The sequence below is a fragment of the Taeniopygia guttata genome, chromosome 7 (assembly GCF_048771995.1).
Source record: "Taeniopygia guttata chromosome 7, bTaeGut7.mat, whole genome shotgun sequence".
NCBI classification, from domain to species: domain Eukaryota; kingdom Metazoa; phylum Chordata; class Aves; order Passeriformes; family Estrildidae; genus Taeniopygia; species Taeniopygia guttata.
In genome coordinates this window covers 32,469,758-32,483,844 of record NC_133032.1, presented here as the reverse complement: position 1 = coordinate 32,483,844, position 14,087 = coordinate 32,469,758, and the positions used below count along the sequence as shown (strand labels likewise).

General features: G+C 40.4%; 1 protein-coding gene and 1 non-coding gene across 24 annotated transcripts in view; one reads left to right on the top strand and one right to left on the bottom strand.

Moving 5' to 3' along the window:
* NCKAP5 (NCK associated protein 5) overlaps positions 1–14,087 on the top strand; it is a 414,162-nt gene that overhangs the window by 180,198 nt on the left and 219,877 nt on the right. For 22 of the 23 annotated variants that reach the window (XM_072931702.1, XM_072931703.1, XM_072931701.1 and 19 more), the window contains one exon: positions 2,241–2,314. In XM_072931702.1, coding sequence (XP_072787803.1) covers positions 2,241–2,314 — 74 coding nt within the window. Of the gene's footprint in view, positions 1–2,240; positions 2,315–13,959; positions 14,082–14,087 lie in introns of those variants that run through there. The other variant, XM_072931710.1, reaches the window with a different exon arrangement.
* LOC115496031 (uncharacterized) overlaps positions 8,085–14,087 on the bottom strand; it is a 29,573-nt gene continuing 23,570 nt past the window's right edge. Inside the window, exon 2 of the transcript XR_012056840.1 lies at positions 8,085–9,594. This is a non-coding gene — a transcript (uncharacterized protein). The remainder of the gene's footprint in view (positions 9,595–14,087) is intronic.

The window sequence follows — 14,087 nt, the reverse complement described above, 5'->3', positions numbered from 1 at the left end:
TTGTCTGAAGCAGATGGCTCACTGCAGACACAGCTGGCACATGAATGTGCCAGGAGAAAGGAGGTGCTGCTAACCACCATCAAATCATGGCTGATTTTTTTACATCACTTTTGCACACTGACAAGATTAAATACTCCCAGGTTACTGGTTTTTAAAGAGAAACAGAATAATATTTCTGATTTGTCATAAGAAAACCTTAAGGCAGCAGTCATATAGGATAAACACAGGGCTTTCTTCTTCCCCATTGTCCTTATTTCCAAAAAACACTTTTATGAAAATTGCTTCAGAATGAGGTTTTTATATTATCATGGTAGAATTTATGCAGAATAAAAACTGCTGATCCTATGTTTGCCTGTAGGGCAAAGTGCACTGATGAATAAATCAGGAATATTGTTTAATATTACATTAAAAAGATGTAAAGGTATTAATACTAATTTATGCCAGATTCATTGTAGTAAAAAATACAAACTAAGATAGGCAATTTGTTTTAAAGAACTTGGTGCAGCAACTAATCATCATTATATATTTGTACAGTATATATTTTGTGAGCTCTAATATATGCATATTCCAGAAGGATTTTACTCGAATTAGCTTAGAAGAAGCTTCCAGCTTAATTGCCACTGAAGTTCATGGTGTTTCTCAGGATTTCCATTATTTAATGTGTTCTGAAAGAAACAGCTATGTGATGCTTCTATTTACAGCAGTTAGAATGAAATTTAAACCTGGGGCAACTGCAGAGTTCAATGGAAAGTTTTACAACACCCAAAGCTTTTCAAGCCATGCAGTTTGAACAGGATATGGCTGAGATGCTTTTTGGGAGCCGAGTCCTACTTTTGCTTCCTGTCTGTGCCAGGGACCTTTCCTTGTGCCTTTGCAGGATCACTCTCCTTCCCTCCCTCTCTCTCTCTGAATAAGAAAATAATTACTGTGGACAGAAAGATAGAATCACTTGGAACAATTCCAGTCCTAAAAAAATAAAAATGTACATTTATATATAAATTATGATCATTAAAATCAGCTATAACATTTATCTTCACCTTGAGGAGACACAATGATGTACAGTCCCTGTAGTGGCTGTCTCATATTGCTGGTCATGAAGATAAATGGCTCAAAAGAACCAACTACTTTGCAACAAAAATCCATATTTGTACACTAAAGAAATAATACTAGTAAAGAGACAACTTCTAATGCAAACAAGAACCCCACAAAGTGTTTCTGTGATGAGTTCAAAGGTAAAACAGTGGAGCTGTAAAAACTGAGCTTTTGTCTCCAGAAAGTGAAGATGGATTCTTTATTCCAATATTTGCAATTTCCTGAAGTATGAGGTTCAAGACATATTTTTGCTTTGGTGATATATTTCAGGACAGTTCTATTATTACTGATAGACTTTCAGAATAATAGTAATGTGACTGTGTTGGTACTGCTGTCATCCAAATACATCATGTGATTCTGTGGGCTCATTCTGAAATATTTGCTATAAATAACACTGATGTTGCCTTCCTCTTGGAAATGAGGTGGTGTATTTCTATTACTGACAGATTTCTCTGCTGAGAATAAACATCATCTCTTTGCATTGAGTTTAAAGAATAGGCTTCGATAGGAAAAACCCAAATTTTTCATCTGGTCAAGATTATTTATCAGAAGTTCTGTCTAGACACAAGTACAGGAGCTTTCATAGAGCTGATACTGCAACTTATTGCATCTGCAAAAGTTGGACTGGAAAATAATATAGGGGCTGAGTTATAGCTTCATTTTCAAATAGGGTACATGCTATAGTATTTTTCATACTGTCCATAAAATAAATATTTGAATCAAATATTCAGTTCACTTTGATTAATATCAAAAGTAAACAAAGTGTGTACCAAAAACAGTGACTGCACTGCTGGGAAGTTATTTTTCAGTCTGGATCCAGGGAAGATTATTCTGGGCTTGGAATATGGATATGAATTTATATGTACACTAATTTATTTGTGCTGCTTATGTACTCTCAGTGCCTCTTCTTCCCCTGAAATAATCTCTGAAGTGTGCAGTGCATTAGGCTACTGCCCTGTTCATGTAATATTAATCCATATGTGAATTTAATCTAGATTTTTTTATCACTGTGATTTCTATGTACATGGGATAACTTTGGGACCAAAATCAAAGTGCACTCTACAAACTGATTCTGACTGGTTTTTACTCAAAATTTTACAAATACTTTGAACATTGAAAAACTAATATTGTAATAATTTTTCATTTAGGAATATATGGACTCCAACAAATACATAGAGCATTTAGTGACTCAGCTGGAAGAACAACGCTGGAATTTATGGAGGCAAGTACCGTGCCACACATGTTTATTTATGTTGCTACTTTGGAAATGATCCTGCAATTCATAGTTTCCATTTTTTAGTTCAAATGAATGATTGGCTATTCAGTTTCTCCATTTTTTAATTCTTTGCAGACTACCAAATCTTACCTTGTGAAATAAGCAGGGCAGCACACACGAGTCCAATCATGCCTTTGTTAATCAGGGCAGTTGCACACCCGCACAGGTTTATTCATGTTAGAGTTTCTAGGCAGTGGATACTAACTCTACTTCAGATTCTTTCAGTTGGAGTGAATTTCAGAAATTGCCTTACATCCCTGAATATAAGTGTTTTCATTGAATGGCACACAAAATCTAGCCAAAATACCACCACAGCAGCATGACCAATTGAGAGTTTTTGAAACTAAAATAAACACAGGTCTACAATTTTGCAGTGCTCTGAATTTTCTATATCTTCTCTGTTCATGTTGCTCAGACTTCACCCTGGTTTAAGCAAAGCAGGGATTGCCACATTGATGGTGGGTGTTTCTACGCTGCCTAGAGCAAATTTGGTAACTGCTCAAATCCTATCTAACTTAACATTTAATACAAAGGAAATGGAATAATAGCAGTGATAAAATTCTTTCAACATTCACAGCAATCTTTTCTTAATGCAATGTTTAACTTTTTTTTTTCTGAAGACATATGAACAGTGACAGTCACATATAAAAGCATCTTCAGGGAATAATTTAATGTTCATAGACTGAAACCTATTTCACCTTAGTTTTGATCAAGTGAGAAATAATGATCTGTCTGATTTTTCAGGTGAATGCCTCTCATGTACAAAAAAGAGCAACTTTGCACATGCCAGTATTAGTTGTTCTGCACCTCACAAACTTCTTGACCTATACAATATAAAGTAGCATCACAGCATTTACAGCTTACAGCATTAAGATACTGACTCTTACTTGTAGGCAAACTCCTAAAGCTTGTGCTTAATTCCCCCTTTTCTTAAAAAGTAGTCAAATATAATTGGCTACAAAAAATTAAAGTTTTCATTTAACATTACAGAATTCAGGAGACTAACTTTGTAAGAATGAAGGTGATAGCATATGCAGATGACACTATTGTGGTTAAATATAAATGAATAATAAAAAATTAAATGATTTAAAAGTCTTTGAAAAGTAGCTAGGGTAGTGACTTTATAATAAACAGACATACAGACATGTTCTGAATATTCAGTGGTTTTGAAAAACGAAACCCATTAATTTATTTTTAACATTATTTATTTTTATTATTATTTTTATGGGGTGTTGGCATAAAAAGTTAAGACTGGTAATGAGCACTACAAGAAAAACCCTTCTGGTTTAACCAGTCTTCTTTGAACACTTTATTCCTCTCTTTTAAATCTCTGAGAAGTTTCATGGTGAGGATTATGCTAATAGCTGGCACTACACAGGAGCTGTGTACAGCCAGACAGATGTCCTAATAAATCAGCAGAGCCCTCTCCTCAGCTTCATTCTGCTCCTGATTTGTGCCTGCCATGCTCTGAGCCCAGTGGGTCAGTGGGCGCTGAACCTGACATTGACCGACAACCCCCACGGTACTCGGGGCGACCCCATAAATCTGACACACACAAATCCTGCCCATTTAGCTCCTCCAGCCCCACTCACAGCCAGCACAGATTTATAGTGCCCAGGCCCAGGCAGAGGAGACTAAACCCAACGCCGTGGTGTGCACATCAATTTTACACTTCCTTTACATCTCCACACATACAACGGGACCCTAAAAGACATGTGGGGGCCAAAATTTCTTTTCAGTTTGGAGGACAACTGTTTATAGACAGCATTAGCATCTGCTGTGGAACATTTATTGCTGTAATTGCTGTCCCAGGAGGACTGGCAATGGTTAGGTCACGTTTTATGGCTTTCCACTAAAGCAGACCTCTAACCCAGCTTCAGATTCCTTCTTCTTAAAATCTTGACTAGAACGAGGCAAGTACCTTGGTAGTTTGTGGAGATGTTATTAACACGGCTTTTTTTATACTGGACATTTTACAGTAGTTATTTTCACATTATTGATAGCATAGTTGACTTGTCAGTGGTCCCCCTATTTCTCAGCTTGGAGCTAAACACATTTACCCAACACGAGACAAATTTGACCCCCATCAATGTAAATCACCAACATTTACCATTGCAGGTGATGTACAGTAGTGGTTGTGCATGTCCATGTACCAGTTTAAAAAAGAAAGGAAAATATTATTTTGGATTTTTCTGCCCTACCCTGTCTGAAAATAGCTTTAAACAGGACAGAATTGGGTCAGGTGAATGGAATCCCTTTGCAATGTTGTTTTCTACCTAGTAATTTAATGCTTTAGTTCAGCTAATGTACATTTTTTTATGGCAGAATCACATGGACAATCAACTGAGAAGCATAAATTTACTCCTGTAGTCTTTGCTAATTGACTTGATGGTAGATCTTAAATTTCAGTCTTGACACACTGATCAGTGGTAGCAATTACTAATTCTCTTAACAGAAGAAAGAAGTCAGAAGTCATAACTCAGCATAGGATGCTTTCCTGAATAAACAAAGGTCAAACCCTGGTCTTCAGACCTTTCCAGGGAATTTTATTAGTCTTGGTACTGGAACCAGGACCAACACTTCAGTCTGCCTTGCTGAAAGCCTGAGGATATGCTGCAGCTCAGACATGACTAATATGTAATAAGTTAATGAAGGTCAAACAGCACTTCCCCACCTTACCACAGCAATGTAAAACACAGAGGGGAGGGACCAGAACTGCACATGAGCATTGCATTGCATTTCTCCTATGCTGTACATTCAAAACAGAGTTTCTTCAATAGATCTGCTCTGCTTTCATCAGCAGCATTAGCATGCTTCTGTGCTCCTGGTTTTAATGCCTGTGTACTAAAGAGGTGCCAAGTATTAAACAGGTTGACTTTGCTGTAATCATGAACTTCCATTGGGAAGCCTTAATTGCTAACAAGCAAAATAGCTCAGTGAGAATTCTTAATGGCGAGCACAGATTAAAATAACAACTGTGATTAGCTTTAAACTGCTTGACTAGAAAAAGACTAATCTTAGGGGAATAAATTGCATGGCACACAAAGGAAAAACCCTGTGTATGATATTACAGTAATGAAGGCTGAGAAAAAAATCAAATGCTGCCCCAACTAAATAAGGTCATTCTCTGCACAAGCATCTTTCCCTTGCCAGGGCTTAGTAACTTGGCCCAAGGGGAATGAAGGTGTAAGCAGCCAGGTCTTGGGGCCAAACCCCCATTTTAGCCCAGTCTGGAAGTTTTCATAACAAACATTACCTCTGCTCTATGATGCTAGTTTAAGTCATAGACTGTATTTGGAATTAATTATCTTCCAAAATTGTTGTTGTAGTATATGATTAGAGGTTGGTGTGGTGCAATGAGGTGTGGTAAGTGTATGAGGCTTCTTGATCCACCTGTGTGGTCATACCATCTTGGCAACACATAAAGCCAGGAAAAAGGATTTTAGTGCTATTTGCCACCCAAGCCTGCCTCTTTTCTCTTCATCAGTCTTTGGTTTTGCTGGGGTAGTGTTTTCTTGAGGCCTTTTTCCTACATCTCTACAGCACTGCTAGATGCATATGATAAACTTGCAAAACCCATGCAAACATTGATTCCTTTTAGTTTCCTTAGTATTCGAAGCTGAAGCTGAATGAGGTGGAGTAGAACTGAGTTTGGCAATTAGGAGTCATTCAGTCACCAGGTACTAATTCAGATTCTTCCAACTAACATAGTAACGTACATAGCTCTCTAAAGCTGAGGTTTCTGATTTGTGACCTTATGTGTGAAAAACACACAAAAATGTAGATAAAAACTATATAAAGCTATGAAGTATGGAGCTCACAGTACTGCTTCAGATGAGCATTTCTACAGAGGATTGGTGTTTAAATATGCACATGAGGATACCAATTAAAAATGTACCTTATTTTTGGCCAAACATGCTTTTCTTTAGCTGAGTATAAATGTGGATGGTTCAGTGAGCAGTGCAGATGTAGTTACAAAAAGGCCACAAAAAGCACTGTCATCCTATTATCTGTGAATGAGAACCACTTGCTTCCTCTGACTCCCCAGTATCATGCCCATGTATATAAAAGATACTTCTTCAGGACCAAATTGGGTGAGAGCAATCTGAATAGTGAATATTGAGAAAAGCAAGGGTTTTACTGTTTGCCTTTTAGATTCTATTTTTAATAGGGTCATAGAAAAGTAAGAGAAGATAGTTTAAAGATTACAAATGGACCTGATGGACTATGCAAATCCAGTATAAATTCTGAATGTGTAAGCACATGCTGAATAGCTGCTAGAACTCTTGTTGAAGCTGCAGTGGAAACAGTGCTTATTTGAGGATTTATCTCAATGTTCAAATCGAGACCGATCACTGTCTTTCGAACAAATATAAATGCTTCACAGAAGTTTATACCTGCTCAGATTTTTTATTAGTTACACTAATTAGTCATATAAAATAATTGTCCTCATCTGATTAAAGTTGATAGCAATTTTATATGCAGCTCTTTACCAGATCAATAAATAAATCTCTTTCAGCCATGAGCTATTTTAACTCCACCAGGGCACATTTTTGCCAAGTATTTACTAAGCTGACTTAAAATTAAACTCAACTTGATGTGCCCTGGTAAATGAGAAATATGATTGGCATTATATATTCATAAAAGTATTAATTTTAAAGAACATGACTCTCAGCCTGTTTCCTCTAATTGGAAAAAACTCCCATTAACACTGCTCATCAGTGCTGCACGAGTCAGGAGTGAAGTGTCAAGCCTCAGTATTGAAGTCATTACATAAAGGACTGAGAACTATCTGAACAGAAAATAATCTTGATACAAGCAAATATCTCTGTATCTATGCTAAACTACCCAGATTTCAGAACTGCATGCAAAAGATGAAAAAGTGGTCCATAAAAAGTAACTTCATATGGCTGTGTTTATAAAATTAAATAAATTAACCAATGCTAAATTATAAAATGTTAATAACATTCTGTAATTAATTAGGGATTGGGGTAGTTTTGCACAGATGTATACTTGTCATAATAGTGAGACTGCCTGAGCCATGAATTGATTTTGTTTCTCTTAAATTATAAAACAGAAGGCCTTGAGCAAAATATATTCTTTAGATATATTTGGTAGAATAAGGATCACAAATGTTCCCTACCAAGTTGAAAGGAAAAAAAACTCCAGCAGGGAAGTATGTGGAAGGTCTATTTGGCATATGGATGTTTGTTAAAAGCAAAATGCATGAACAGCCCAGACTAAATTAGTTCCTCATTTGTATGCTGGGAAATGAAATGTATAATCCTGGCATGGTTCTGCATTTGTTTAAGATTTCTCCTAAGAACAAACTCTTTTGTGTATGCAGATATACATATTACTGTAGTGGCTATTTAGGGTTAGGGGGAAAAAAAAAATCTGTTCTGAAGTGGTTTTGTCTGACGCTAAGTGCGAGTGGCAGGATTTTGTCTGTCCCCTGCAGAGCAGCCTGGCCCAGGTAGCAGCACCGGGCGCTGCACAACTGCTGCACAACTGCTGCGTCGCTGCATGGGGGATCAGCACTGACCCCACCCCAGCCCTGCAGGGAAACCTCGGGGCAGCTGCTCCTCTCACAGCACCCAGAGGGGAAACCGAGATCTCCTCCACACAACGATCCAAAGAAAGGAGTACGTAATTAACGGGTGGTGATGCTCTGAGATTACCGCGTTCTTCTTCAGAAATCAAACGTCTCCAAAAGGAAGCTGACCACAGTCTCATTTTATTATTTGGTGCTGAATTTACTCTCCCACTAATGTCTGCACACAGCCATGCTTACTCAAATTGAATCATATTTCACTCTTCAGATAATCCCAATTATGTTATTGGCTTTATTCGCAGAGCAAAGAATAATTTCAATGAGTAATGGTGGCATTTCCCTGAAGTCTTCTCTAAGACTGAACAACTTATCTTTACACAGATAACCCTGGCTCCTATTTGGCAGAGGAAAATAGATTTACCTATAGATTTGCCTATACATTTACATCAAGGCAACAACTGAGAATTCAGGCCCTTATAAAACCAGGATGTCAAAATGTATTATAGAAATAAGTTCTGCACAGTCACGGGCTATGAGACAGGGTTTTAAATGGCATGGTGGGTTTATGAAAGAAAAGGAAAATTTATAAATTTGCTATTTTCAAAGGAATGGTACCTTACTGATCTGTTTCACTGATGAAGTCTACAGGGCACCGCTGATGGCAGATGTAGAAAAGGTTGAGAAATTGTACATGGAGTTATGCAAGTCAGGTTAGCACCTTTCCTTGTAAATGACTTTTACTTCTGATAGAGAAGTTAAATAATCAAGTTTAGCATTTTTACTTCATTCGTTAATGCTCAAACTTTTTTTTTTTTCCCTAAGTTATATTAAAGCAAGAGTTTAAGATGCCAAGTGAGAACAGGGCCTCATTGTTCCACACAAAATGTGAAATGGTTTTCATCTCCTCAGCCCCAAGGACGCAACAAGAAATAATATAATTCCCTTTTAGCAAAGGAAAGTAATGGAGCTTGTAAAAGAGATCCATGTGTAAGTCAGAGTTTTGCTGTGTTCAGTCTCAGCACTGTGTACTGTCAGCCTGTTCAGTCTGAGGGATGAAGTTCCCACATCACTGCTTGAATCTTTAAAAAGCTCTATGGCTTAAAACATGCTTGGTGGCAACATTATCCCATGCAGCGTGATGGGAGAGGGTTTTCTTGTGTCTACAGTTCATGCCATGATGAGGTGTGGAAGAGGTGACCTTTCTTTGGATGTCTTCTTTCCAACTCCTCTCCTTGGCCCTTGACACACCACAGTATAAAGTAAATTATGTCCTCTCTCAGGAGCTTGGCAGTGGCAAGGTGAGCAGAAGAGAAGGGCTCTGTCCTGTTCTCTCCAGGCAGTTCATTTTAAAGTACATGGATGTTCCTGTGCTGATGAAACCACTGCATTTTTCACAACGAAGAAAACAGTGGATGTAAACCCTGTGTCATGTGGCTGGGCCTGTTAGAAGACAAATACTGCTTGTTTTGAAAGCAGGAGTCCTGTGCAGCCCAAATACTGCTGTGACATCACTTATTCCTGCAATTTAATTGCATGCTGATCCATCACTGTCATCTTCCTGCTTTTTTCCACAGCAGTCAGCACCTCTATCCAGGCTTTGTGTGAGACTGGCACCTGAAGATCCAGTTTCCCTGAGTTCTGTAGGACTTGGTTGGCTTCCAGTTCCCACGTGCTGCAGGAGATTCAGGGTGTATTTTTTATCAATTCTGCCCACTGTACAAAGTCCTTTTTATGTTTACAAATTATATTTTTCATTGCTGCATTTGTTAACAAAAGGGCATAATAGTGCCTATAGCAATCCAGATTCTGGGATATCACCCATTCACACTTTTTTAAAAATCAAGAATAAATTCCAACATATTCTGCTGTAGGGAAAATATCATGCATTCATAGCAGAAACCTGTATAAACATTATTGTAATAAGTTCCACTGGGGACAAGGTTTCAAATATAAAGCAGCATTCATCACATATTAAAGATATGAGCATAGTTTTCTCTTACTTAAATCTGCGTAGCTCACAATTTGGTAACTCTTGCTTATGTAGATACTCCCCTGAGATTTTCAAAATTTAATAGAAGCTTGCAAAATTCAGGGCTCTTAGTTTTATTACCACCTGATTAGCTAAGCAGAATTCAGAAAGTATAACTCAAATAAGCAAAAAATAAAAACCCCAGACTGAGCTCCACCAAATGCTTTGCAGTAAGGAGATGCCAGCTTTTGCAGGTTATTCAGTTTGCTGTCATTTATGTAACACCTTTAAAGACGGCAGAGGGAGAAGATGACCTGCTTCCACACTCTGCCAGAATCAGCAAGTGCTCCTATGCCCTGTAATGAGGAAGTTTGATACTACCTTAATAAATCTTCCCAGTTCAGTTCTCGATAATGCTATAATAAATCCATTATTGTTTTTCATTCAGTATGTACTTAGTCCTCTGCCAGGCAAGCCAAAAGCCTCTGAAGCCCTTTTGAAAGACATAAGTACATATGTTGTGGCTCCTACAACATATGTACTTCCTGTATTTTTATGATCTTCCACTCCTCATGCTTGGGAGAATTCAAATGTCAAGGAAATATCTATCTTCCTGAAGAGTCCTGGGAGAAATTGGTCCAAAAACACACCAGAGATGTAAACACTCTCAATTCCTCTCCTCCTTTCCTCTAATAACAGCTGCAAATTTTTGAAAAAAATGGCCAAATCTGTGCCCTCCCTGTGACAGCAAAGTCACGAATTCACTTCTGCTCTACAATGTGGAAATGTGCAAGTGGCAGCACTTGACCCTTCAGCTGAGAATCAGAAATCATTTTAGGAAGTATCTGTCCCTCCAATGGTAGCTTGGTGACTCTGAGAAAATGAAACAAAATCCCCCAAATCATGCATTTGCCCATGCCAGATTTTAGGTTGGTTAATTTAAAACTATGGCTACCAGCCATGTATTGAGTTAATGCTATCATCTACTTCATTTTAGTGTTTTGAAGTATGAGCACTGCAGTTTTGTGTATCTCTCAGAAGCAATGGTGAGCCAAGTCATGAATTTTGTTTGAAGACTGGTGCATTATCTTGCAAATGCCTATGCTAGACAAAATTGTGCAAGCCTAGGGACAAGAAATAATGATTTGGAACGTATACTTGTTGCTGTGTATGAAACTGAGATACTACTAATCTTGAAGAGACACAGAAGAACAGTATCGCAGCAGTCAGATACAGTGCGGCTTAATGTGCATTAAAAACACTTTCAAGTTGTAATTATAGCTTTAAGTTGTAGATAAATATTGGTTCCTTTCAATGCTAAATCACTTCTAGTTACAGAGTAAGTGACCAAGTCTGCCACTCTTGATTTCAGTGAATGTAAGCTTAGGCCTGAAAATAATTAACAAACTGGCAATATTTTAAAAAAAAATTTTTTTGTTCCTGTAATAATTTGCAGACTTCATAGAAAGACTTGACCCTGACTAGGATAGTATTTTAAGATCTGCAGTAGCACTCCTAAGAGGGACCATGATATTGCCATTGATTTTTCTACATCTGGAGTACCAGTTGCAGTTCTTGTCCCCACTTCAGAAAAGGTGCAAAAAAACTGGGTCAGTTCAGGGGAGGGCAGAAAAAGGTAATCATAAGCAGGAGTTGGTTTCCATTTATGGGACAACTAGGACCCTTCAGTCTGAAACAGCAGGAACCCAGGCAGGGGAATGACAGCTCAAGTGTGAGCAGCATGGAGAGGAGCTGCTTGTCCACTGCTTCTTTCAGTGCAAGAAATACAGGCTGTTGGATGAAAACAGGCAGCACATTGAAAAACAAATGAAAGGGAGGCTTTTCATCTAAACAAGGATCAGAGCATCTGCACCACGGATTTTAAAAGTGTATGTGGGTTCAGTCAGAGGCTGGACAGTCATGGAAGGGAGCTAGTGAGAACACACAGAGGGCAAGCTTGGGTCAGGAGATCCCTGAGCTTCAAGGGGGTTGGAGAGAGGTGAAGTGCTGGATCTTCCCCTTGATATTTGGGGTTTGCCAGTGAAATGACACCGAAATACACAGACTTTCTGGACAGATCCAGCGCAGCCACTCGCATATTATCCAGGTCTCAAAAACCATGCTGCATTTGCAGTCTCCATCACTAATTAGGAAAGAATCTGGATAGGAGGTTTAGGTTGTCTATTCAAGCAACAGGCATTAGAGTGTGATTACATTTTATTGTTTGCTTTGTTTTTTGGTTTTTTTTACTGTTTAAACAGGAAATTAACATATCTTCTACTCAGTAGGTAAAACTGGCTATTACAAGAGTTGCTCAAGGTGTTTTCCTACAGGACAAAGCAGTTAAAACACATCAGCAGACAGGGTCATTGTTTAAATGATGAAATCATATTTGAATGGAGAATAACAATCTCTTTGGAGACCCCAAATTCTACTGGATTTGGAGAGGACCTCTTGTACCATGATTAGTTCCTGCCTCATGCTGCTTTGCACCTTTCTGTCACACATTTGCAGTATGTAAGAACATCACTGTACCATCTACTGTGATTCACAGTGCTTCACCCCATTACAGTTAATTAAACCCAAGATCTTTGACTAGACCAGGACTCTAAATCAGCCCTCAGAAAATGAAGTAATTGTGTCTCATTAGGGGAGAGCAAGGTGCCTGTGTCCTGGAAAGGACAAACTTATAGGTTTGACAGATTCAAGCAATTTTGGAGGTTCTCATTTCACACTGGATAAAGGAATTGCCAACCTGGAACAAAATCTGCATTAAGAGATCTGGATATGGGTTTAATCAAGACACCACAGCAACACATTTAGCTGCAAAGACTGTTTTCTGTACCACCACAGAAAGAGATCCCTTCTGCAACTTAGTGCACTGTCTTCAGACATGGCTAATCTGTTAATCAAAATCTGAGCATTATCCAATGATTTATTTACTCTTCTGAGCTCCTCTGCTAAGAAATCTCCAAATTCAAAATCCATGAGAACTCCTGCCACCTTCATTTTTGAAGTTCTGCTCCTCTTTGATTCTCAGATAGAGCTCCACTTTTTGCTTCTTGTCTCAGCACCATAGATGAGGATTTACTTTGCACCCTGGTTCCTGCAGTCTCTTCACTCCAGTGTACCCACTGTCTCTCATTTGCATTATGTGAGTTTTTCTCACCTTGCTTCCATGATCTCTCACTTTCTCTCATTGGACTGGGAAATCCTGCCTGAACTTTTGCTCACTGTTCACTAAGGTTCTCTTACACACACCACGTATCTACAAATAACTGTATCAAGTACCAGCTAGATTTTCTTCTAAAAGGAAAAAAAAAAAATTACTTGCTATTTTTGGATTAACAGATGCCAAAGCTTTCAGCGACTCTTTTGGAGCTGCTTTTTCATATACTACGATGTTTAAAAGCATGCCGGTCGTGCCTGTGAGTCTCCATCCATCAGAACTCTTTCACCTGTCACACACCAGGCCCTCAGCAGCTCTATGGGCACAGCCGCTGCCCCTCGGTGCATCCAACTCATCCCGGCGCCCCCACCACGCCGCGTGTCCTCTCTCCTAACTTTCGAGGACAGCTGGGACGGCATCCACTGGAGCCGAGCATCCCACTCGGGGCTGTGCGGAAGGAAGGTTTTCCCCGCGACGTGCAATGCCGCAGAGGCAGCGCTGCCCGGCCGGGCTGCGGCCAAGCGGAGCTCCCGGACCCCCGGCCCGGGCAGAGCCGCCCGCCGCCCCCAGCCCGGGGGCACCCGGGGGCCGCCGCAGACAATGGCCCGGCCTCCCGCACCCCCCCGCCGCGGCGAGCCCCTGCTGCCGCCGCAGATTTGCCGGAGCCATTCAGTTGCGACCGATTGCGATCGCGGCAGATGGGCTGGATCTGACAGCCCCGCTCCTCCGCGGGGCCGGGGGCGGAGGGGCCCGGCCGCCGCGCTCCCCGCCCCGCCGAAAGTGCCACCCCGGGCAGCCGCCCGCCCTCCCCAGGCACATGTTAGCGTCCCGCGGCTGCGGCGGCAGCGGCAGGAGAAGCCGCCGCGGCGGAACAAAGCGGAGCGGGCGAGCGGCGGCGGCGGGGCGGCCGGCCCGGGGGGCGGCAGCCGCTCTGCCCAGGCGGGGGGCGGCGGCGGGGGGCGCCCCGGCCCGCCGCGACGTGCGGCCCCCGCCCGCCGCAGGATGCGCCACCGCGCCCCAGGTAAGG